General features: G+C 31.8%; 2 protein-coding genes across 2 annotated transcripts in view; both read right to left on the reverse strand.

The window, feature by feature from the left end:
• Positions 1–58: 58 nt before the first annotated feature.
• On the reverse strand, positions 59–2,398 carry LOC144837359 (uncharacterized). The gene is made up of 2 exons (XM_078692464.1): positions 1,861–2,398; positions 59–828 (listed from the first exon to the last, which is right to left on the reverse strand). The coding sequence occupies exons 1-2, from the start codon at positions 2,396–2,398 to the stop codon at positions 59–61; spliced, it is 1,308 nt and encodes a 435-aa protein (XP_078548590.1).
• A 7,045-nt stretch (positions 2,399–9,443) lies between these two features.
• The window catches only part of LOC144837674 (3'-5' exoribonuclease HELZ2-like), a 107,430-nt gene continuing 89,962 nt past the window's right edge, over positions 9,444–26,911 (reverse strand). Inside the window, exons 6-29 of the mRNA XM_078692925.1 lie at positions 26,319–26,441; positions 26,098–26,167; positions 24,431–24,940; positions 24,081–24,342; positions 23,731–23,938; positions 23,153–23,287; positions 22,428–22,930; positions 21,472–22,110; positions 20,799–21,189; positions 20,209–20,589; positions 19,537–19,612; positions 15,605–19,388; positions 14,866–15,126; positions 13,621–13,703; positions 13,264–13,332; positions 12,984–13,133; positions 12,166–12,303; positions 11,710–12,002; positions 11,414–11,610; positions 10,956–11,058; positions 10,542–10,772; positions 10,190–10,343; positions 9,760–9,927; positions 9,444–9,547 (exon numbers count right to left, since the gene is read on the reverse strand). Of these exons, the coding sequence (XP_078549051.1) occupies positions 9,444–9,547; positions 9,760–9,927; positions 10,190–10,343; positions 10,542–10,772; positions 10,956–11,058; positions 11,414–11,610; positions 11,710–12,002; positions 12,166–12,303; positions 12,984–13,133; positions 13,264–13,332; positions 13,621–13,703; positions 14,866–15,126; positions 15,605–19,388; positions 19,537–19,612; positions 20,209–20,589; positions 20,799–21,189; positions 21,472–22,110; positions 22,428–22,930; positions 23,153–23,287; positions 23,731–23,938; positions 24,081–24,342; positions 24,431–24,940; positions 26,098–26,167; positions 26,319–26,441 (9,033 nt within the window). The remainder of the gene's footprint in view (positions 9,548–9,759; positions 9,928–10,189; positions 10,344–10,541; positions 10,773–10,955; positions 11,059–11,413; positions 11,611–11,709; positions 12,003–12,165; positions 12,304–12,983; positions 13,134–13,263; positions 13,333–13,620; positions 13,704–14,865; positions 15,127–15,604; positions 19,389–19,536; positions 19,613–20,208; positions 20,590–20,798; positions 21,190–21,471; positions 22,111–22,427; positions 22,931–23,152; positions 23,288–23,730; positions 23,939–24,080; positions 24,343–24,430; positions 24,941–26,097; positions 26,168–26,318; positions 26,442–26,911) is intronic.

Consider the following 26,911-nt stretch of genomic DNA (forward strand, 5'->3'; position numbering starts at 1 on the left):
ATGAAGTTTAGTTTATTAATCTAATCTTGATATATATATATAAAAATAAAATACCCTATTACCTATCACACATAACAAAAAGACCATTGACAATTTTAAGAGGTGGATTTCGATGTTTCCAATTTCTGTCAGTGTCGGAGTCAACCCACTTTTTGTGTTCCAAAGTGCTGATGTGGGAAAGCAGCAAATCAAAATCAATCTCACAATAATAACAATGGAGATTTACAGGAATGCTCTGAGAGCTTACTTGTTGATTAGTTTGCAGTGTGCCCGATACTTCTGTAGCAGGTGTGGATGTGTGAACCCTTTCAATATTCTGTGCTTTCTGGGTCTGATCCTGTTCAGCAAAATGCACATCAGAAAAACTACCAAATGACAAGCCAACAAGCTGTTGGGGTTGCTGCCAGTAAGTGGGTACTTCAACTGGTGACATGGTATTACTTAATTTCACACTTTTTCCATTTAGCTTATCAAGAGCAGCAATGTATATTTGTTGATCAAACTGTGTCTCCCAAGTCTCTTCAAACTCCTGTCGGTGTTTCTCTGAAAAAAGTATTCCTGCTATATCTTTGAGAAGTTGTCCACTTTGATGCAGTTTCCAGAGATTTGTAAGGCCATTGGGATCAACAAAAGTCACATGAAATACTATGGATCCCTTTGTTATTTCAACAAATTGACAATTACGGAATAAAAGGTAACCTATCAAATTATTCTCCTTGTCATAACATACTGCTCTAATGTCTTCATCTGTAAACTGTCTTTTTGGAGATGGTAGATCTTCAGAATCTTCAGCTTTGCGTTTTTCTACAGAAACGGTTACTTGAGCACCTTTAGTTAAAACATACATATACATTTTCATTAAAACATTTTTATTAAAAATATCAAATAAGCCTAATGGGTAATGTGATTTTAGGACTCAATGAAACAATCAGTGTGCGATGCATATTCAATTACTAAAATACTGTATATAATTTATTTTAGACAACAATGGCATTGTAGTATGGAACGCCTCCTCTGCCTTCAGTTCACATTTATCATGCAGTACACACCAATGGTCATGCAGTACACACCAATGGTCATGCAGTACACACCAAACATCATGCAGTACACACCAATCGTCATGCAGTACACACCAAACATCATGCAGTACACACCAATCGTCATGCAGTACACACCAATCGTCATGCAGTACACACCAATCGTCATGCAGTACACACCAATCGTCATGCAGTCAAATATTGCGTAATTTATACCGCCACCTATCGACAAAATCGAATATCACGTGACGTTTATTAGACGGCTGTAAAACTAAGGCTATTCAAACATTATAATACAGCAACTCACGCTGTCTACTACTACACCGCACATGCTTTATGAGTAAAATGGCTGGAAAAACTATTACAGAAATCTTGGAATCTATAGGACGTAAAGCATGTGCGGTGTAGTTGTAGACAGCGTGAGTTGCTGTAGTATAATGTTTGAATAGCCTTAGTTTTACAGCCGTCTAATAAACGTCACGTGATATTCGATTTTGTCGATAGGTGGCGGTATAAATTACGCAATATTTGACTGAATGATGATTGGTGTGTACTGCATGACGATTGCTGACGATTGCATGACGATTGCTGTGTACTGCATGACGATTGGTGTGTACTGCATGATGTTTGGTGTGTACTGCATGACGATTGGTGTGTACTGCATGATGTTTGGTGTGTACTGCATGACGATTGGTGTGTACTGCATGACCATTGGTGTGTACTGCATGACAATTGGTGTGTACTGCATGATAAATGTGAACTGAAGGCAGAGGAGGCGTTCCATATTGTAGGAGTAGTAAACAGTAAAAAACAAAATACATACAATTGCCAAGTAGATGATTCTTAGCTGTTTGGTTAAGACATTTTGCAAACCTCATTATTTTTTTTTTTTTATCTTCAAGAAGTTTTTCTTTTTCCAGATGGAATACTAAGTCCCAAGCAGTTTTGAAATCATCTTTGTTTAATCTGTAGTTCGCAGTAATATCACTTAAGTCATCTTCTTCAACTTCTCGTAATGCCATAAACAAGTTTTTCCGATATTCTGACAGCCTTTTTTGCACTGCATTTTGATTATTTATACTACTTCCTTCAAAAATATATTTAGTTACAAGGTCCTTTGCTTTTATCAACTCTGAAATTTCTGCTATTTCCCATAAAAGATGAACATCATTATGTAGTATATAACCACGTTCCTCTAATGAATTTAATAACTCATTTCCTTTATTTGTAGCTTTGAGGTCACTTAAAGGCAGATGATCAAATAAGCAAAACCTTAACCATTTGCATTTGTGAGATTCATATAGTTTACTGAAGTCAGATTTCAAGTCCATAAACTTCTCATCAGCTTCATCATTTGCCATTTCACAAAATGTTTCTGTCTGCAAAAAATGGTTGAAAATTGTTATGTGCAAATATGATAATATAAAAGAAAAAACAAGGCAACCATTTAATATATATTTAAACTTTATTAAAAAAAATTTGAAATATTGATAGTCAAATGCTTGTATATAAATTGTTCAGGACAAGCAGGAGCTGAGCAGTTATTAAGTGTGTGTCAGAAATGCTTACTTACATATTGTGGATAATAAATGTAATATGTAGATACAGTAGGCAGCAGCGATGGTGGATCAACAAGAGGAGCTGTTAAGTGTTCAGCTACAATAATATTATTGTTTTGTCCTTCACATTCCCCTACCTTAAAATTTATGTGTCTCCAAGGTTTACAAAATATTATCCATGGAGAAAAAAGTTTACTGCTAAATACATTTTTTTTAATGGGCTAAACTGAGCCTTTATGGCATTACGAGCTACTGATAGCCAGCCAAAGAGAATTAAACCACCAAGGTATGATGGGAAATGATGCTATAGTGCGTGAGAACAAAGGTGTAGGCTATTGTATTGTGTTACAACATGTGAATGAAAGAAAAAAGATGCTTAATATTTCAGGTAGAGGGCGCATCCACCGGAAGTTTACTTGGTGATTTACAGGATTTATTTTTTGTTAGTGGCACACATATTCTTCTTTAGTGGTGCAACAAAAATAAAAAAATAAAACAATGAGGTAAAAAAGAAAAGCAAATCATTTACATACACTAATTACAAAAAAAAGAAATAACAAGGCTATACCCAATATATAGATAAATAAATAAAGAAATCATGGAGGTAATTTTTTACAAAAATGTAATTAAAATTCAGTTTAAAATAAAAACCTTATAAAGAAAAAAGTATGAAGTGCATTACTATGGAGCATGTGCAGTTTACAATTCAATTCAAATGGTAATATAATTTAAATTGCTAGCAGGTGTATAGTATTGTGAAAATTAATGCATATAGTATAATTACAAACAGGCCTGCTGCAAAAAGGAAATAAGAAAGACAAATTATATAATTAGGTGGTAATTGTATTAGTCATTTTGATTTGATTTTCTGAAAAAAAATTGGTTGGGTAAAGTATACTGGTTAAAGTGCACAGATAGGTCAGTAAAGTTCCAATTAGTCTATATATTATTATTGATACATACTTACAGATTTACTTCTTTGCATGCATTTCTCCCAGTTTCTCTTCAAAACTCATTTACTCAAAAGTATGATTTTGTTAAATGCTCCTTTATTATCAAAAGAGAGCAGCCTTTATTGTTGCGGAGATAATAGGCCTACTGTAGCGACTATAATTATACAATAAATTATACTCTACAGTATTGTGATAAACCCAAGCCACACTGAACAAGAACCAAAGGTCTATGGTATACCCATGGACAATTTCTCCATGGGTATACAGATAGAATAAATGAAGGTGTATGATTATTTACGTTGCTTCCTCTATGATTAGGCTGCGAATCAACCACTTCCATTTTAACTTAAGGTCAAATAATAAAATAGGGCCCACTATTTTTAATGGGTAGTTGCAGGTTTAAAATTGCTATTGTTTATTATTAAATAGGCCTATATAACTAATAATTTAGTTTAAGTTGTTTTAAAATTATGTTTAAATGTGTTGTAGGACCCCTCGGAAGAGCAGTTTATATTTTATTACTGAGAGGGCTATCCTACTGAAAGAAAACGAAATAAAAGAAAACAAAATAAATCAACTTTTTGCAACAACATTGATACACATTGAACAGTGTAGAAGCAGAATTGTTTTAAAAAGGTCGTGACTTTTTCATGATTGTTACAAGACCTAAACTAAGAATTGTTTATGACTATTGTAATAAAAATAGTATTTTCCTATGTAAAATTGAAAAATTGTCATAAGGAAATTTAAGGTCAATTTAGGTGAATTTCCTATCTTTACTACATTAAAAATAAAAACAACAAAAAAAGAAATTGTTAAAATGGGTATATGGTGAGTGAAAGCACAGTTTTTTTTTTATTTATTTATTAAAACAAACAAACCAATTTGCAGCAAATCTACTGAATTACATGGTAAGGAACAATATACATTCAAAAGACAAGAAAAGTAATGGTCATCATTAAAAAAAAATTATCGCAATTACAAAAAATATGTAAAAACATAGTCAATTTCAAGATTCAGATTCAAGTATTTTCATTATTGCTTAATTACAGTATAAATATATATAATTTATATAAGTTGCAGTATTTACATTTATTTATTAAGGTTTACATCAGTTGACTTCAGACAATAAAATAATTACAATAATACATTTACAACAACATTAAAAGCAAAATTAAATGAGAATTAAAAATAAAATGAATACAGTTTTATTATAGTATAGATTATTTTCTATGCTTGTTTTAATCAAGAACTAGTAGTTATCTTACTTATTTTTACCCTCCTGTAATCAGGTTTACAGTTATTCAGTATGTGAAAAAAACTATTGTATTAGTTTTAGGCATTTCAGGTAGTCTAAATAGTTTGAGGCATATCACCAACAATTCAATGTGAAGTCACTGTACTTGGATCACTTTTTTTTTAAATTTTCAATTTTCCCAATTATTTTTATTATGTGTGGATTATACAAACTTTAAAAAAATCACAATTATTATGTTAATACCATCATAATTTATTACATATCATAATTATAACCATTATTACATCACCATTAATTAAACATTGTCATAATTACATATTAAAATACATTTTCAACAAATTACAACTTTAAAAATTATGTAAAATTACTATTTCATAATTTTACAGTAAAGCTACTTACAATAACAATTTTAAAAATGTTTAAAAATATACATAATAGAAATATATTTTCTGTGTTTCATTAAGTATATTCAATAAAAATAAGTCTTAGTGGATGAAAGGAAGAAATGATCGAGTACATTGATGAATCAAATCACAAACTAATAGTGGACCAATTGAAAGAATCTGTATCTGTATAATATATGTGTAATAATTAATGCATTGTAAAATCTTTGGATATTTTAGTTAAAATCTAAATGATGATAACAAAATAATTAATTTTTATCTAAAGTAGTTATTAAGATTTTAACCTGCCTGTTAGTGGCGATGATTTACTGTTGGTCTGGAATGAAATAAAATTAAAAATAACAAAATAAAATTTAAATAAAACAAAATAATTGTTCACATAGTTTTAAAATGTAGTTTACATATCATTACGATTTCCATTTATGAAGATCCAAAAGTTTATATAGATTTTACAAAGCGCAATTTTTTACGCACGCGGTGCGCACGTAGCGTTAAAAACATATTTTTTTCTCTTGAATTATATTTTTCAAGCCTTTCCTAGTAATTTTGAAAACAATTTAGACCTTTTCCAGTTTAAATAACGCCATATGAACACGTTGAATTAGACAATTTGTGCGCGTTTTTTATGAAAAAGCTTAAAAAATCGTCAAAATTATGTCTTTTTTTAAACAGTCATAGTTTCTAAAGTAAACCGTGAACCGTTTATTTTTATTACAAAATCTAGAAGTTGATGAGTTGTAGATATCGGATCATGCATCGATAAGGCTAAAAAAACATTGTGACGTCATCGTATGGCCACACAAACAAACCAATTTGCAGCAAATCTACTGAATTACATGGTAAGGAACAATATACATTCAAAAGACAAGAAAAGTAATGGTCATCATTAAAAAAAAATTGTCGCAATTACAAAAAATATGTAAAAACATAGTCAATTTCAAGATTCAGATTCAAGTATTTTCATTATTGCTTAATTACAGTATAAATATATATAATTTATATAAGTTGCAGTATTTACATTTATTTATTAAGGTTTACATCAGTTGACTTCAGACAATAAAATAATTACAATAATACATTTACAACAACATTAAAAGCAAAATTAAATGAGAATTAAAAATAAAATGAATACAGTTTTATTATAGTATAGATTATTTTCTATGCTTGTTTTAATCAAGAACTAGTAGTTATCTTACTTATTTTTACCCTCCTGTAATCAGGTTTACAGTTATTCAGTATGTGAAAAAAACTATTGTATTAGTTTTAGGCATTTCAGGTAGTCTAAATAGTTTGAGGCATATCACCAACAATTCAATGTGAAGTCACTGTACTTGGATCACTTTTTTTTTTAATTTTCAATTTTCCCAATTATTTTTATTATGTGTGGATTATACAAACTTTAAAAAAATCGCGCACGTAGCGTTAAAAACATATTTTTTTCTCTTGAATTATATTTTTCAAGCCTTTCCTAGTAATTTTGAAAACAATTTAGACCTTTTCCAGTTTAAATAACGCCATATGAACACGTTGAATTAGACAATTTGTGCGCGTTTTTTATGAAAAAGCTTAAAAAATCGTCAAAATTATGTCTTTTTTTAAACAGTCATAGTTTCTAAAGTAAACCGTGAACCGTTTATTTTTATTACAAAATCTAGAAGTTGATGAGTTGTAGATATCGGATCATGCATCGATAAGGCTAAAAAAACATTGTGACGTCATCGTATGGCCACACAAACAAACCAATTTGCAGCAAATCTACTGAATTACATGGTAAGGAACAATATACATTCAAAAGACAAGAAAAGTAATGGTCATCATTAAAAAAAAATTGTCGCAATTACAAAAAATATGTAAAAACATAGTCAATTTCAAGATTCAGATTCAAGTATTTTCATTATTGCTTAATTACAGTATAAATATATATAATTTATATAAGTTGCAGTATTTACATTTATTTATTAAGGTTTACATCAGTTGACTTCAGACAATAAAATAATTACAATAATACATTTACAACAACATTAAAAGCAAAATTAAATGAGAATTAAAAATAAAATGAATACAGTTTTATTATAGTATAGATTATTTTCTATGCTTGTTTTAATCAAGAACTAGTAGTTATCTTACTTATTTTTACCCTCCTGTAATCAGGTTTACAGTTATTCAGTATGTGAAAAAAACTATTGTATTAGTTTTAGGCATTTCAGGTAGTCTAAATAGTTTGAGGCATATCACCAACAATTCAATGTGAAGTCACTGTACTTGGATCACTTTTTTTTTTAATTTTCAATTTTCCCAATTATTTTTATTATGTGTGGATTATACAAACTTTAAAAAAATCACAATTATTATGTTAATACCATCATAATTTATTACATATCATAATTATAACCATTATTACATCACCATTAATTAAACATTGTCATAATTACATATTAAAATACATTTTCAACAAATTACAACTTTAAAAATTATGTAAAATTACTATTTCATAATTTTACAGTAAAGCTACTTACAATAACAATTTTAAAAATGTTTAAAAATATACATAATAGAAATATATTTTCTGTGTTTCATTAAGTATATTCAATAAAAATAAGTCTTAGTGGATGAAAGGAAGAAATGATCGAGTACATTGATGAATCAAATCACAAACTAATAGTGGACCAATTGAAAGAATCTGTATCTGTATAATATATGTGTAATAATTAATGCATTGTAAAATCTTTGGATATTTTAGTTAAAATCTAAATGATGATAACAAAATAATTAATTTTTATCTAAAGTAGTTATTAAGATTTTAACCTGCCTGTTAGTGGCGATGATTTACTGTTGGTCTGGAATGAAATAAAATTAAAAATAACAAAATAAAATTTAAATAAAACAAAATAATTGTTCACATAGTTTTAAAATGTAGTTTACATATCATTACGATTTCCATTTATGAAGATCCAAAAGTTTATATAGATTTTACAAAGCGCAATTTTTTACGCACGCGGTGCGCACGTAGCGTTAAAAACATATTTTTTTCTCTTGAATTATATTTTTCAAGCCTTTCCTAGTAATTTTGAAAACAATTTAGACCTTTTCCAGTTTAAATAACGCCATATGAACACGTTGAATTAGACAATTTGTGCGCGTTTTTTATGAAAAAGCTTAAAAAATCGTCAAAATTATGTCTTTTTTTAAACAGTCATAGTTTCTAAAGTAAACCGTGAACCGTTTATTTTTATTACAAAATCTAGAAGTTGATGAGTTGTAGATATTGGATCATGCATCGATAAGGCTAAAAAAACATTGTGACGTCATCGTATGGCCACACGAATGTAAAATATAGGATTTTTGTCTCTTTCGTTATTGCTCATCACATTCAATGGAGCGCATCACGCTTATCTGTATTCCTTTTTCTCCTACATTTATATATTGTGTAGGTCAAGCAACTTTCTTTAGCATGAGATAAAAATATTTTAATTTTTATGACGTCATCATGCCTAAAAATGTTAATTACGTGGGTCATTAATTTCATCTTTACAGTAAATTTTAATATGTAATGGCTCGTAAGAATAAAACGTGATAATCACGATTAAAACGTTTTCTGGAAGCTATTGGATTGTAGATACGAATTCATGTAAACATTTTGCCAATCGGATGTTGTGACGTCATCATATGGCCAGTTGAATAAAAAAAGTCGTATTTTCATATTTTGCGTAATAGTTCATCACATTTAAAAGGGTGCACATCTATATTTTAAGTATTCAAATTTCTTCTACACGTTAATATGTTGTTCCTGAGATAATTTTCTTCTGAAATTGCTATCTAAGTGTTTTATTTTGATACCGTCGCCATGTTAAAAATTGGAATAAATGGCGGGTCCCGTAATTTCACCTATTCTACACTGTATGTAATATGTATACAGATTATACTGTTTGCATGTATATACTATATGACACAAAATTGACAGAATTCAGCACTAACAGCATATCATATTTTTCAGTTCTTGTCATAATGCCATAATCTTTATCTGTGTGCAATATTCCAACGTATGACGTGCACGTGGCGTTTGTCGTGGTGCGGATAACTAACTCGTCAAAGTGACGAGTTTCATGTCTAGTTTGACTTAGTAATGTTAGGTTTGCAGTACACCATGTGTTTCCAAAGGAACTAAAGTATGGTTGAGAATGTCTCTTGTTTCTTCTTTACTGGTCGGATGTTCTGTTGATCATTTTCTAAACTTAAGGTTTGAATTCTGATGCGTATTCAACAAGACATTTATTTTGCCTGTACATTTGTAGTAATTCCTTCCACTTGGGGTGAGTTTGAAGCAAGTACTGGTTCCCTGTAAAGAAAACAAAATGTCATGAGGTAAACCACCAGTGCACTTTTTGTAAATTATTCTTATTTCTAATTCTCTCTTAATCTTTTTAAAAACTGCCAAAACACATTGTTAGTATTACTATTAATTGTTTCTTCCTATACAAGAATTACTTTTGTAAATGAAAAAGGAGCCCAAACCAAAATTGGAGAGCTAACTTCTCTCATAGTACTTACCTATAAGAATGAGTCCTTTCTTGGCCCTGGTCAGTGCTACATTCATTTGGTTTTCATCAGTTATAAAACCTAAGTTCATCTTCATCCATCGAACACTTGGTCTCTTTTCAATCTCAACTCTTGGTAATGAACGTACAGTTGACATGATTACGTAATCACATTCACTTCCTAGTGGATGGAAATAAATTTGTTTAATGCCAAAAAAAAAGTTTCATAGTATTATATTGCAATCTGTAGTTTGTTTTTCTATTTATGTGCATGGAGAAAAACTAATCACATTCTGTGAGGAAATAAATAAATCTTTCGTATTTTGTTTCCCATATTTGAAAAGTACAGATTAAAGTACTCTGGTCAGAGAAGTAAATATGCCTGTTACTTTTGTCTGTTCATGTCTAACAAGTTCATGTACATATATCAGAAATTAATTGACCTTGACTGAGAACCACAGTTGAGACTTGAACCTCCTCTATTCCACACACTTTCAGATCATCTCTGATTCGTTGACATTGCAAGCGATACTGCGATAGTATCAAAATATCTTTAGGTTTCACTCCCTTTTCCAGCAGTTTACAAGCAATTCTCACCTACATAAAATTTTAATTGACAACATTTAGTATTAAAAGTACAATTTGTATCATAACAGTAATAGTTGTACAAAGATTTAGGCCTAAAACTAAATGGTCACTGATCACAAGGCCCATATGTAACAATTAATGCAAACTTTTATAAACACCACACCCATCAACCCCTTCCTCCTGTGTACATCAAAGTAGATTACTAACCACATGATACACCTCTTGTGGGTTGCTTTTGCTTTGTTCACCTCCCTCTGAGCTATTAACAGTCAGTGTCTCCTCTTTTCCATACACGTGACAGAACACAGTTGGACAACTTGAACCAGCTGGCCAAAACTTTCTTTGCCAGTTTTTATTTTTGCAATGTTTAATAGAATCATCTGTCACTAATTTGTTATCATAAAAAGCTCTTGATGGAAACTCACAGATTTTTGGATGCTAAAAGAAGCAGAAAACAAAATTATAAAATTAAGTAAACAACATGAAAATAAGATGGAATCAATTTAGGGAACAAACTGTACCAATAAATAGACCCTCACTAGGCCTAGTAATGAAATGACTAATTAGGAGTTTCTATTATTTATTGTCTTGAAATATATAAATTGAAAATAGTAGACTAACCATTCTGTACTGTATAGTTAACATCATTGTCTTTGCCTCATAACGCTCTAGTAGAGATATACCCATACCTAAATCCTCTGCACGTCTCTCAGTAATGATTGGCCTGTAAATGAATATAACTATACTTTACGTTTTTTTTTAAATGACAATGCAAGTTCAAACAAATTTATAATGTGAATTATCTTAACTGCTCTTGTCAATGATTGTAATTGTTCATCTGGTTTGTAATTATTTAATGAAGTGTAAACAATTCATTTTATCAAACCAATTACAACAGATTAGATGGTAAAAACCTTCTTTTCTTGACGGTTTGTTGTTCCTTTCACGAACAACTTCTTTAGAAGAATGACTACCTGTAATTAGACTAATTAACTTCTAGAGAGGGCCAGGTTTGTCTAATTACAGGGTCATGTATGTTTCTGAATTCTAGATTTTTTGTCATGCACTTTCATTCTTACCTCAACTGTTTGTGATCTCCAATAAGTACAACTTGGTAAGGTGAACACATAACAAGAGGGATAAGAGACTCAGGTTCACTACACATCCCTGCTTCATCTATGATACACTGTATAATACTGCAGTATTCTTTGACACAATTGGAGCCTGTTGATTTGCAAGTTGCTAGGATGATTTTATGTTTCTTAAGTTCTTCTTCCTGCAAATTATTAGGAATAGCATATATGGTAATGCTTAACTGAAAAATTAATTTTGTTTTATACAAAAGTCTCATGATCTGAACAAAATTTGAGTTTACCTTTGCTAAATCTATCAGTTTTAAATATCTTGATTTTGTTTCCTCAGTAATGACTGTTTCTGGTCTCAGTTGTCGAAATTCTTGATCAAACTTGCATATTTCAGCACTCTTTGAATTGTCACCAGTTCTGATGAGATGATGTAATGCAACGTTGACATGATCAGGGTCAGTAGAGGACTGTATATCGGCTTTTTTCCCGATGTTTTTCTCCCATGGCAATGGAAAATCTTTCTTTTCAATAGTTTCACTGTAAACTCGAACAGTAGATAATTCTGGAAACTTTTTAAAATATCCTAATAATAAAACAAACATTTCTCATTCTCTCATTATAAGCAGTAAGATTCATAACATATTCAATGCATGCAATGAATTTATATACATGACCAACAGGTTAATGTTGTAAGTGGTAGTCTGTCTATTATGTTATCGAATTAATAATTTATCAAAAACGATTACCTGCCACAACATCGACAGACTTATTGGATGGTCCGCAGTAGAGAACCTGTGGCCTGCCTTTACCAGTAGGTGGTATTTGTGTGTTCATCTCAGAAAAATAGTATGCTAATTGCACTCCTGTCACTGTTTTTCCAGTTCCTAAGTAAATAATAACAATGACAAATTTTCTTTGTATGATACATAGTGTATCGACAATGATATAAATATTATAACAAATAACAATATTAATTTGAAAGAAAAAGGAGAAAAACACATTTTGAATACAATAAATCATTATACAGTTTTCTGTTAATAGGTGTTACTTTACTAAAAGCCCTAACAAGTATTTATCATTGCCTTTTAAGTACTTCAAGCCCAATGTTTACATATTCATAAATATTTTTGTTTCATATTGTATTACTGTCTAGTAGACAGTGTTTACATACTTTTAAAAATACATGTTTAACCTAAAGATGTAATGTCTCCAAAACACATGAAAAATGAAGATTAATTAATCAGACTTAATAAAGTATAATCACTTCCGAGTAAAAGAATAAGAAAAAAATTGTTTTCACTTATAAAATGACAAAATATAATTTCAACCAAAAAATCAATTGACTGACTATATTTTGCTTTAAATTACATTTTTTCAGGTAAATAATTTTTTATTCGACCCAATTTTTGGTAAAAATAGATCTATTTGTGACATTGAAATGCAATATTCAAAAACAAAAAAATGTAAGAATTATTTTTTCAGGAGACATCAGAGCTTTTTTTTTCAGAAAAGGTTCCTAATGTATAATTCATTCATTTCATTTGGACTGTATGAATTTTATTACCTGGAGGACCCTGTATAACTGTAAATGTGTTTTCTAAAGCTGTCTTTATAGCTTGCTTTTGGACTTCATTTGGTGGTGGCAACGCTACGCCACTTATTTCTTTAACTTGAATAGATTTTGCAATTTCAGGAATTAGTTTCATAGCATCTCCTGAAAAAAAGAAACACATGTTAAATTATGTTGATGAAACCTCATTTTGTGTTTTTTTTGTACTTGAAAAGCCTCTGCTATTTTTCCATAATTCCTGAAATATTATTGAAAATATTTTGTAGTTGAGTACCTGTAGGGTTTGCCTGTCTTTTGGGTATTGCTCCAGTTTTAACAAATTGTGCCTTATCACGACTAATAACTAAAAAAAAAATTAAGAATGAACTTAAACGTTAACACTGAAGAATTATGAACAAAATAATAACAATTTAAGGCTAAAATACAAGGCTGGTGTTATCAAAGAAAAAAAAATTATAACTAGCAGTTTTACAAAATACACTTACAAAGCTGTTCATATGCAATTTTTTCTACTAAGTGTCAATAAATAAATAATAATTCTAGCCAAACATAAACCTAACCTAACCTTGGATATATTTGCAAGAAAATAAAATTTAAATCTTATTTAAATTATACAATTAAGAATACTTACCATCTTTTCTTCCACCCTTCAAAGAAACAATGTCTTCGTTAAGCTTTGATTCGGTAAGACATTTTACAGCATCTTCAAGCTGCCTGTATGAATAATAAATTAAATTAGTTTAATGATTCATTCAAATTTATAGCCTTTCAACCTTTAATGTTTGTATACTTACTGATATAAATGTTTTAATACATATGGCATGGCATGGCATATGAACGGCTTACCTAAAATGCATCTCCTCTGACCTTGTTGCAAATCCTAAGCGATTTTGGACTTGGATCAAGTGTAAACAAAAAACTACATCAAATGCAATAAGTATCTCTAATGGGGTTAGGGTTGCTGACAGCCCGCAAGCAAAAGCCACACTATTTAACAACTTTTTTGTTTCAGCTTTCTCGGACTCCAGAGATACCCCTATTGCCGAGCATTTAGATCTGCCTGAACTCAACGTTGATGTCCACCAAACGTGCGCTTTATCTTTCTCGCATCCAACCATCTTTCAATTTCTGTTCAATTATTTACAACTCATTCTCTGCTTCTCAAGCCTCCAGAATAGATCGGACCCATAACAAGTTCTTGCGCTTTATCGGCCCAGCAGCCAACCTGCCTCCTATTGTTTCCCCGACATCTAGGAGAGCAAGACAGGATTTGCACTTCCTGTATAAATGTCTTACTTCTAAGTTTGATTGTTATTATCTTGTTTCATTATTTTAATGTTCCTGTTCGTAATCTTCGTAGTAAACCCTTTCTTCATGTTAAATATTGTCGTGTCAATGTTTGTAAAAATGGTATTTTCTGTAGACTCTCGTAATTGTACAATTCTTGTCTTTTAAAAAATAATTCTTTAGATATCTTTATCTGTAATTTCTCCCAATTTAAATGTATTATTAATGAAATTATTTAAATAATCTTCAAATTTTTGTATATACAGTATTTATATTGGCTTATATTTTATAGTTTAGTTATTTTATTTTCAACCTGTTATTGGTGTTTTACACTGTTGGCTTGAAATAAAGAATAAATAAAGAATAATGACAATTTTTAAATCATCAAGTTTCAGATGAAGTATTAATAGTTTGGCTAGAGGGTGAACTCCAAAAGTAGGGGGGCCCAGGAATATGGCTGCAGCAGTAACCTTTGATGCTCTAATCATGCCACAGTCATGTTACAGTAGGACTACATCTTTACAAATAATCAAGTTAACTTCAACAAAACAAGCTTCCTTCTTTAGTTAATGTGGATCAAAATACTTACTTATCAGATTTTCTTTTTTCAATGACTTCAATAGTACAAAGATGTTTCTTCTTTTGTTGTGGATAAAGTATACTCCATGGCAGTTTTGAGGCAGACTGATTTAGTCTTATGACAATCTTTGTTGATTCCCTATCATTTGAGGTGACCTCTGTTATGTAGCAGTGGCCAACCCATGCATAGTTGACACCAGAAAGATTCTGATCTTTGTGGTATTTGTAATCACCTCGATACCGAACACATAGATAGTCAGAACTGTTCAATCTGAAACAAATTGTTAAATTGTATATTAAAATACAGTAAATGCTTGAAAAGAATTAGAAAAAGTTTAAACCTAAAAATTCGTCCCAGTAGAAAGGAGTAAATATTATATCAAACTAATTGTCATGAAAGTTCATGTACAAGCTGAATTAAAACAGTGTGGGGAATGAGGAAGTTTTAGAAAAATAAAGTGGGAAAGAATAGATTTTTGGTATAGAAATGTTGAATTTATGTTATTTATAAAGAGACCCAGAGAATGTATTCATGTGAAAAGCCACACAAGATTTGATGGACTGATTGTGTACATATATGGCCAAGATACAATAATCAATATTGCTGCCAGGTCATATCCTGTAAATTTACCTTGGGGACAACAAATGGGGGTAAAAAAGGAATTGGCTCTTGACATTATTTTGGAGTGGCTTTTCACATGAATAAATTCTCTTGGCGCTCGGTTTCAAATGAAATGCAATACAATTACCTTATACTTCGTTCTGCACAAAAGTTAGCCTTTAGGTGAAACACACCATTGTAAATCTGTTTATCTGAATCAAATTTCCAATCGATTGATACATTTCGTATGATGAGGCTGTTATCTTCAGATACAGCGTTTGATGCAGATGCCATTGATAGTACTGCCAACCAACGTTTCTGATATGTAGGTATGTCTTTCGCACCTCTGGGTTTCTTATTTGCTAACTGAGAGAAACATGTAACAGGATCAGAACGATGTTCTAAACATATGTCCAGTTCAGGTGTCAAGTTGAAGAGTTGGATTTTAGGTTCAGGAATTCCTCGTTCAAATCCTGCAATCAACACAACTTGAACAACATGCCCGGATGAATATTCTCTTTCAAACTCCACAAAATGACATCTATTTCCATGTCTGTCTACAATTTCTGATGTGACTTCTTTCTTCAACAATTTTCCATTCTCACTTTTACCTATAGTTCTTTGGTTTTTTTCTTTTTCTTTAGTTTCAATTTCTTGGGCAGCATAATGCATTGCAGCTCGAATTTGATGGATATCGTTATCTTCAATTCCAGAAAGAATTTCTTGCCAATGAGTACTGTTAAAAGTAACAACAAAACGGTTTGCATCTAGTTCTCCTGCAGTGCTGTCCATTTTTGGTAGGACCTCTTCGGGTTTCGTGTTTGCATCATATATTCTTTGTTTCCATTTCAAATGGATAGTATCATTATTAACGTCTTGTTGCTTAGATGGCTTTAACTTATTTAAACCAACAACTCTGTTATTGATTGGTATAACACTAGGAAAGTCAAAGGTAATCCATTTGTCAGATACTTGCTCCACAACAAGAAGACATGAAATTGAAGACTCTTTTAATTTTAGAGTCATTGTTAACAACTTGGTTCTCTTTTCAAAAGTTGTAGCATTTGAAAACTGTATTGATGCGTGATAGCAGATAGAACCAATTTCCTCTTCAGTATAAGGTATGTCTTGTTGGTTGATAGCTGCATCTATAAGGCGGTGCACAACTATGTCAATGTAACGTCTTATTGGAGATGTAAAGTGAGTGTAGAAATCAACTTCAAGAGAATGATGTGCCAGATCTCGACCATCGGAAATGCTTTGACCAGAACATTTGTAATCCGACTTCTCTTGAATCATGTAGTAGTGTGCCATCATCACAGAGAGCTTTGGGTGTTTATTATCAGTACAAACAATCTGGATAATCTTCATCATTTCAGCAAGACTGGCATCGGAACCTTGCTTGATATTATTTACAATTTCCACCAACTGGTTCCATTCCCGTGTCTGCATTGTAATTGTGTTACTTTGTTCACCACATTTACAGACATCATCACAATTGCACTGTGAAGAATCAACATATTCTTTAAACTTCCCTAACATCTCTTTACTGTTTCTGATGTGAGGTAAGTGTTTGACTTGAAATTCCTGGAGAGTATCAGGATCTGGAGAGAGCTGCCTTCTGAGTGGCACACATTGAGGAAATATTTCCATCAAATACTCTGCGACAGCTTTGTTTGCAAGGATCATGAATTCTTCAATCAGTGAATGTGCAAGAGGACATGATGCCTCTTCTTCATTTTCATCCTCATTGTATGAAAATCTACCTTCCTTAAGGCGCGCTGCACGAGTCTTCTGAGCTAATTCATTCAGTTCATGAATTGCAGTTACAATGGATGGGTTTACATCATTGTTTCCATTATGAATGATGTCTTCTACTTCTTTGTACATGAATTTTTGTCTGGATTGAATCACAGATTTCACTATTTTTGTGTTAGAATGTAGACCGTCATTTCTTATGTCCATAAACACAGACATTGCTAATCTATCTTTTCCTGGAATTAAACTGCAAAAGTTGGTACTAAGTCGTGATGGCAGCATGTTGATGGGAGCTGAAAGTGTTGGATAATATGTAGTGGCTCTCTTCTTTGCCTCTTCATCAAGCAATGTTTTGTTTCCTACAAAATAGCTGACATCAGCGATATGAACTCCAACTTCATAATGACTGTCAGAAAGTTTATGTATACTAAGTGCATCATCAATATCTTGACAACCTTTTGGGTCGATAGTGAATGTTTCAATATATCTGAAATCAGTTCTCTTTTTCATTTCATCTTCTGGAATTTTCCAGTTTTCTGAAAACGTCTTGTCAAGTTCTTCACGGACTTTCTTCTTCCAGGTATCTTCAACTCCATGTATAAGCTTTAGAATTCTAATCCCCTCTGCTTTGTTAGTGGCAGGAGGCAGCTCTTCTGTAACAAATCCCATTGGATACGTCATTTTATCGTGCCATTTCCAATAGCGTACCACAAACAGTTTATGAAGACGGTCCTTGTTGGTCACCACAACTTTCCTTTCTGAATAAAATGGCTTATCACTGTTGACCTGTTTACTTAAGGTGTATATGTCTACAGTAACATCTTCGCTCGGTGATTTGTTTTTGTCCTTTGTCTGTATGCAAAGTTTTGGGAAGTCTTTGTTTACGGGTACCATAAGGCTGTTACTATGCTGATCTAGCATGCAAACTAGTTTACGCAAGTAGGGGTCAGATGCTCTCTTCAAGACCTGGACAACCTTACCATACATTTTTTTAGATTTTTCTTCATTTTCTGGATTATCCAATGCTTTGATGTCAACTTCTTCAAGAATTTCTTCATTTTCTTGGACTTCTATGATAACTTCATCATTGTTTAGAGCACGCCCTCTGTTATGCTTACTTATTATTGAAATATTCATTAGAATATCTTCCTCTAAAGTGGTAGCGTATGTCTTTCCTCGAACATCAAGATGAAATTTGCATTTCTTATATTTTTCTGGTTCTGATTCAAGCAGTGGTTCATACTTCTTGTCTTGATCTAATTCTTCGCTACTTATGTCGGTGTCTTCTGGATCGTACTCTTCAAAGAATTCAGAACCTTGAAGATTTGAATGGTCTTTTTCTGGAACAAATAACTTTATTGCAATTTGTTCTAACTCTTGTTTTTCTTGAAAATTGGTTCTTTGTTTTGTTACTGGAATAGAATCCTCATTGCTTCCTTTGTCCAATTTCTGAATTGATGGTTCCTCATTTCTTTTAGATTCTATCAAATTTGAAGATGATCCATTTTCATTTGCAGCTGATACATTGTCGGTTTTCATTTCTTGGTTAACTTGTCTTCTAAGTTCTTTCAGAATTGAATCATTGATTTTTTTCTCATCAATTTCTTCTTCATCTTCCGACTGCCATTGTTCAGATTCACAGAAATCCGCCGGTATTTCTGTGAAAAAAGAAAAATCACCACTGACAAAGTTTTCTGAGTCATCTCTACTTATTGTGGATAAACGTGGAAAATCCTCGCTGATCTGTCTTGTTATTTTATCTTCTGCTGGCTTCTTTCTCTTTGGGACATCCACAGATTTTTCTTTGATGACAGATGGTTTGAAAGGAGCAGCAAATGGATTGAGTCCAATGTTCGTAGCATCAATGTCTCCACGTATTTGTTGCAGAGTTAAATTAGTTGGATATAAACTTCCGTGATTTTCACATTTCTGGAGAAACTTCTCCCAAACCTTTGAACAAAGACCAATAGAACACATCGCTATAGGATCTCCAACAACCATCAGAAGAGATTTGGCTCGTGTAAATGCAGTGTTTAACAGCTTTTCATCAGAAAGGAATCCATAGTAAAATTCTGCACTTTCGTCCGGGCTGTTGTATTTAGCAGCAACATGTGTCTTCACTAAGGTTGCTCTTGTTCGTACAACACTGATGAATAATGCTCGGAATTCTTTACCTTTAAGAAATAATATATGCAAGTTGTAATGAATTGCAGTTTACTCTTGAATTTACGTTCTTCAATATTGTAACAATATAGATTGAGTGAAAACTTAAATAACCTGTGCAGAATTGCTGTATATAATGTTGTCTACAAAATAAATTACCTTGTACATTTCTTACACCCTCAACTGTTACATCGTTCAACTTGCGTTTTCGAAGTTCTTTACGGATTTCACGCACCTGAAATTAATAAATGTTAAAGGCCTATCAATACTGTACACTGTAAATCTTCTAATAGTAACCCACACTCTAATAGTAACACCCCTTCTAATAGTAACCCACCTTATAAATCAATCTATAATAATAACACACTACACTAATAGTAACCCATGAGGGTTATTATTGGAGTCACAAAAACTATTGACAAAATGACACTAAAATAACATTTGTTTATTTTGTATTTTTCTTTTCATTATGAAGACTGGTCGTATTTTGAAAATAAGGAGATAATGCATGTTGATCTCGGGAGTGGGGGAGGATTGAGTGTTTTTGAGTTTATAAAATAAAGTTAGAGTTCAACCAAATTTGTTTATTCGTACTGTTATATTATTTTGCTATGAGTTGCTGACTGGAAAAGTTGGGGTGGATTACTATTTACAGGTGCGTAATTTAAGATTAGTAATATTAACCCACTACTCTCATAGTAACCCCCCTTCTAATAGTAACCCACCCTAAAAAACAATCAAAGAATATACAATCTTTGAATGTTACAATTCAAAGATTGACGGTATCTGTGGTGAATGTACCATATTTATGCAAAACAGCGATTTACGTACCTGAGAATTATATGGTGTAACAACACCAATACTTTTTTTCTCTCCCCATTCTGTTGGCCAGTTGCGATAAAGACCCTCAACTCTGAATCCAAGTTCTACTACTTCATCTCTATTACAATATGATGTTCCTACAAGGTGATCCTGGCCCCTGACAGCATAAAACGATAACGGGTACAGAGTTGGGTGTGGTGGGTGCAACTTCTTGGAACTTAGTTTGGTTTTGTAAAATATGTCGGACACAAATGTTAGAATTTCTTTACATGTTCGGTAGTTGTGATGCAGAAATATAGTATTTTGGTCGCCTGTTTTTTCGTAATGATCATGTAGGCGCTTAAGAATAGATCGATCAAATCCACCAATGCGTGCCTCCTCAGAATAGACCTATTAGAAATACATTTCATTGAAAGAAATTGTCAGTCTTTATAATTCGGTTTAATTTAAGGGCTAGTTCTAGGCTTAATTATTTAGTTCAGACTTGATCATTTAGTTCAGGCTTGATTGATTTAGTTAGTTATTCATTAACTTACCCAGGTAATTAAGTCCTTTGGTTCTCCAAGTCTAAGTAAAATTTTTTTTAAGGATCTATTTACCTTTGGACTCATTTGAATATGATCACCAGCAATCGCTACACATGTGTTCCACTCTGCCATTGCTAACGGCATAATAGCTTGAGTCTCTAATGCCTGACCTGCCTCATCAATTAGTATGTGTGTGAAATGGCCTTTCAAGTTCAGAGATACTAATCTTAATGCCATATTAAGGGTACAGATGACAACTCGAGATCTCTTCACATCATCTCTGGTTGGTAGATTGATTGTGTTTGTGGTTTTGTCAATCAGACAATACTTCCTAACAACTGGAGGTATGGTCGCAATACTTCGTTTAGATTGGTACACTCGAAGCAGTGTTGGTTTAGGCCCTGTACGTTTTGGGTAAGTTAAATATTCATCTAAATGTTCAGTAATGTACAAATCTGCCCCACTAAATAAGATAATAAAAACAATAAGAACACAAAATAAAATGTCATATTCATCTGTAGATTTATTTATTTTATATGTACTATTTATTTATATAGTTCATTTCAACCTTTATCTATTGATGTAGAAAAAAATGCTTCCTAATTCTTATTTTGAGCAATGAAGTTATACTTATAAAGTAATGAAATCATGAATTTCCCAGCCTTATGGACAATTAAAAATTAAAGTACTTTAAATAAAATTATGCGATTATCTGTACTTATCATAACCAAATTAATTTACAAACCTATTGGACATGGTGCAAATCAAAACCTTTGTACCATGTTTCAGGAGGATCTTCTTTACAGCCTCTGCCATGGTTCTTGTTTTTCCTGTACCAAATGGCCCATATATCACCAATGGTGGCCCACAGACTGTCGTATTTCCTGCCATACGCATATACTCTACTGCTTGTTCTTGTTTTTCATTGAGAACATCAGTAGCCAAACCAGCTGGAATGGCTAGTTTTTCTCCAGCTATTGGAAACACAAAATCCATGTTTTCCAAGCTATCAATAGCGTAGTGCATTTCACAGAAAAATAAGCGCTCAACTTGGAACTGAACTTCAATACTTATTTTAGTTTTTGCTTTCAGTTTTAGTTTTTCTACAAACTTTGCATTCAGATTTACATAGATGTAATCTTTTGTGCTTTCATTGGATACAATTTTAAGTTCATAAGCTTTATTTGATTCTGAATCAAATTTGCACAATACACTTTGTACAGACTCCATGATAATCTGGCTGGATTCTGTGTCACAGTTTAGAGTTTCAGTTAGTTCTATTTTACCAAAGAGTTCACCATTTTGAGCAATGAACATTTCGGTACCAGCATAGGATTCAACTGTGATAGTATTTTCAATTTCTATTTCTGTCATTGTGTTGAACCTAAAATTATGAAAAGCATGTTATTATTCTTTATTATATATATATATATATATATATATATTGATCAAACAAGCAAGTTTGACCAATCACTTTATTCACATGAGTCATACATATAAAAATAATGATTTGAAAATTGTTCAAAAAAGTAAAACTTCTAATTGAAAATAAAATATAAAAAGTATGAAATGAAATGTAAAGGGGCAGTATTGTAAGCGCAGTATATTCAAACATGTCTGGTCATAATAGATAATATTTTTCAATTTTTATAAATATAGTAGTATAAGGCCTACAGTATCTACTAAAATAATAAATAATACCTGTTGATCTTTTTCATTCTGTCCCTTTCCTCCAAATGCACCATTTTGTGCATCCTATGTTTGTAATTCTCCTGAGTTAGCTCGCCTACATTCAAATCATCAATATTTAGATTGGCACTTGGTGGCTTGTATTTCCTGAAGAAGTCTTCTTTAAGGGGGCTTGGTTCAGGTGGTCGGATTATCTTTGTATTACTTGTGTCCCAAATAATGGTGGACTGATGTTCACTCAACTGCTTCATGTATTTAGGACGGTCTTCTTTTGCACCAACATGAACATTAAGTTTTCGAACCATAACTGGCTTCTTCCCAAAATCAAAGACAACCCACTGATGGAAACTTCCAAGCATGTTGCTGGTGAAATGTACATCTACGGTATATGTATATCCATCCATGATTAAATTTCCAGGACAGACTTGAGGTTTATTTTCTTCTTTTGGATGCGACAAAAAAAAGTGCAAGCGATGTTCATCGTAAAGTAGGCCAACACGTTTTAACCTCTCTACCTAAATATGGATATTAAAAATATTGTTAAAAAGTTGACACTTACAAAAAACCATACAATTTTAAATGTTAAATAAATGGAATTTTATCAATCTCCAGAAGCTTTCTATCTTTAAAAAAAACATTATTTAAAGTATATTTATAAACGTGTTAATGATGTAGGATAATTGAATGAAAGTTAGTTTGCTACAAAAGAGAAAGACAAAATTTAAACCTTCACTTACTCCATCAATGCATTCCACTTGGAATGTCCAACAATCGTTGAATACTTTGTCACATTCTCTGTCAATGGCATCGATAAAACAGTTTAGTTTCTTCTCACAACTAATCTGAATTCCAGGTGGTTCTTTCTCAGTGATCTATAAATATAAATGATATATACTTTAATGATTATGAATTAGACATCTGTCATTAACTCTCACAAAATAAGTTAGTGTTAAGCTTCACTGAAAGCAATTCAGTAAAACAGATGTATGTACAAGATCATGCAATTTAGTGATGAAAAAAGAACAGAATAGATCCAAAAATGTTACTTTGTTTAGAAATAAAAATCTTTTTAAACTATTTTAATGTCGCAGTGAAATGAATAGTTTGTGTTTTTATTTTGCATGTTATATAGTGAGTCACACATGCAACATGAAAAAGGAAAAAATCACTTAAAATAGAAAGATCTAAAAATAAAACAAAAATCTACAAATAATGTTAACATTAGGTTGTTACAATGTATGTATGTACTATCATGTGATCTGAGCCTTTGAAGTTCCTTTGTGATCGATTTCATTTAGTTGTCTACTTTTCTTACCAATTTAACCTCAGATGTTGATGAGTTGTATTCAATCAAAAGTTGATCCATGAATGAGAAGAGTTTGCTCTCGTTAGCTTTTCGTCTTTTCATCATTCGATATTCATGTCTTTCTTTCCATTCTTCCAATTCTTCCTGGCTGTGTGCCAGTGTGCAGTGGTTGTTAGCTGGGTCCACATTCGAGTAGGGGCAATTATTCTTTTTGTGTCTAACCATGAAAATAACAATATATTATATTATTTTTTAAATACATCCGATGAATTAGTTAAAAACTTTCTTTCAATATATCTGAGATGTCCATCTTATGTGCTGTATATAAAATAGTAGTTAGAATAGTATAGGTTTCTTACCGGTTACAAATAAAATACTGTCCGTTGACAACACCAAGTGGTGGACTTCTGTGTTTCCAGCTTCTTTCAGTGTCAGAGTTAACACAACGTTTGTGTTTCAAAGTGCTGATATGGAATTCAAGCTTCGGTGTAGAATTAAAATCCATCTTACAGTAAGTACAATGGTAATTGACACGTTGTGGGATACTTTTTTGGACTTCTTTTTGTTTTTCGTTATTAGTTGACAAATTCTGGCTTTCAACAATCTTATCCAAGCTTTTCACTAAAACATAAATATGCAATATGTTACATTAATATTTTTAACATGGTGAGTAAGATTAACCACAAAATTAACAATGCTTTTTACTTACATTTGTGTTTTGCCATAAATATCCAAATTTGCTTTTCCTCCTCTGAATGACAATGCATGCATTGCTGTCCATGTCTATCTGCATAGTCACATTTGGATTTGTTCTTACACATCACAGGTTTAGTATTGGGTCTAAGATTTGGATGTCTGCCATTGACTTTAATCCACTTTTGTTGACCAGAAAACACAAGGCAAATCTTTTCTTTCCATGAATGTCCAGCTTCACACTTTGTTGTGTCTTTGCAATGTTGTCCTCGTTGCTGTCCTCCACGGCTCCAGCATGTTCCACATACAAATTTTAAGTGGAATGGACATTTTGCTTGTTCCTTAGCTGCCAGGGTGTCGGGGAAAGCTGAACTAACTGGTTTGTCAAATCGAGTGGGTGCCGCCATGGATCTACAAAACTCCACAAGAGAGTCTCTATCAATTGCGTACCTTTGTTCTAACTTCAAGATTTCCAGTTCTATGAAATCGTGGGCAAAATTACAACCTTCTTTTACATGCTGATGTTCTGTTTGAAATTAGCTATTAGTAACTAAAATTGATTGGCTTAAAAACAGCAATGGTTAAGATTGTAAAAATTGATCAAATGTTCTGGAACAAATTAGTGTCAGTCAGATGCCCTCCCCTGTCTTATACTCAATCTACTCAAATTACGTCAACTTACTGTGGGTCAGAGGATCAAATGTTTATCTGTTTAAATATTTAATTTATTTAGTTTTAGATTTGTCAGTACTAATATTGTAAATAAACTTTATTAATGTTATAGAATCTTAAACTATTCCCTACCTAATGAAGTAGAACAGACTTTTGTAAAAAATAAGTAAATCGCCAAGAGAGCTTGGAAAAAAGGCCAAAAATTAAACATGACTGAATTAAAAATTTGATTTAATTAAATTTTGGTTTTCATAAGTCTCTATTTCTTTTTTTTAATGAAATGTAGAATAGAACAAGTAATAATGATGCTGATAAATAAATATAAATGAAATGGATTAAATACTATACCAGATTGAAATGTTTCATTTGAAATTTCTGAAATTCCTGAGTCAGATATTTCACTGTATACACTTTCTGAATCTATGTCACTTTCACATTTTGTTGACCCGTGCAAGTACAAATGTCCTTAAACAAGATAAAAATCTACTTTACTCTGTATTTCATAGAAGCTAGTGCGCATAAAGTAATAGCTAAGTGGGAAGCATACTCAATCACATGACTGAGTTAAAAATTTGATTTAATTAAATTTTGGTTTTCATAAGTCTCTATTTCTATTTTTTTATGAAATGTAGAATAGAACAAGTAATAATGATGCTGATAAATAAATATAAATGAAATGGATTAAATACTCTACCAGATTGAAATGTTTCATTTGAAATTTCTGAAATTCCTGAGTCCGATATTTCACTGAAAACACTTTCTGAATCTTTGTCACTTTCACATTTTGTCGTAACGTGCAAGTAAAAATGTCCTTAAACAAGATAAAAATCTACTTTACTCTGTATTTCATAGAAGCTAGTGCGCATAAAGTAATAGCTAAGTGGGAAGCATACTCAATATCTAGATTATGATTATGTTTATTATTTCAGTGAGACCAGTAAACGTATGTTTTTATTGTCGAAAGGTGTATGACATATAAATTGAACTATCGGTATATCAGTAGATACTTACTTGATTTTGTTTTGTCCAACAGTTTTTGCTTTGTAAATGATGCAGGGGTGTGTACTGACATTTGAGGATTCTATTGGAGAATACAAAATAATATGAAAGTGACTATAATATGTAGATGACACATACTGTATGCTATAAATTGTCATTTCTTTATTTACTTATTTTTTTTATTCTTTCAGATTGCTATAAATTTCCTATTTGTAAGTATTTTCACTTTTTACCTTATTGTATTTTGGTCTAGCTCCTTGATGGTCCAATGTTCCAGGAAGATCAGCAATAAACATAAAACCATGTTTCTTCAGCTTTTCCACAAGGTCTGCAATACGTGGATTGTTTACCCGTTGCTAAAAAGATAAGTAAACTTGTACAATCAGATTACGAAATGGTGCCAATTACTCATGAAATCATATTTGTTTGTATCAGAACAATAACATACTTGAGGTTTGAAGTAAGTCAGTGTTTCCAGGCATTCTTGATATTGGTGTGTCTCATACAATGCTACTGCTTTGTCTACTCTCACATGATTGTATGAAGGTTCATGAAACAGAACTAAAGTTAATCAAAAATAATAACAAAGTATACTTTGGGAGTGTTTCTGTTCATTGTTCAGTTATTTTCTTGTATTAAAGCGCACTGACGGATCCCCCTGTTGACTTCATACTTTTGTTGACACACTATTAATATATGTTGAAAAATCATGGATCCGCCCTTGCATGTGACATGTCGTAACACCATATGCACTATGGAATTCATTGTTGTTTGGTGTATTTGTATAGTATTGTGAGCAAAATATCAAGATTTATATCCAAAAGAA

This window comes from Antedon bifida, chromosome 1, assembly GCF_963402885.1.
Source record: "Antedon bifida chromosome 1, ecAntBifi1.1, whole genome shotgun sequence".
Taxonomy (NCBI): Eukaryota; Metazoa; Echinodermata; class Crinoidea; order Comatulida; family Antedonidae; genus Antedon; species Antedon bifida.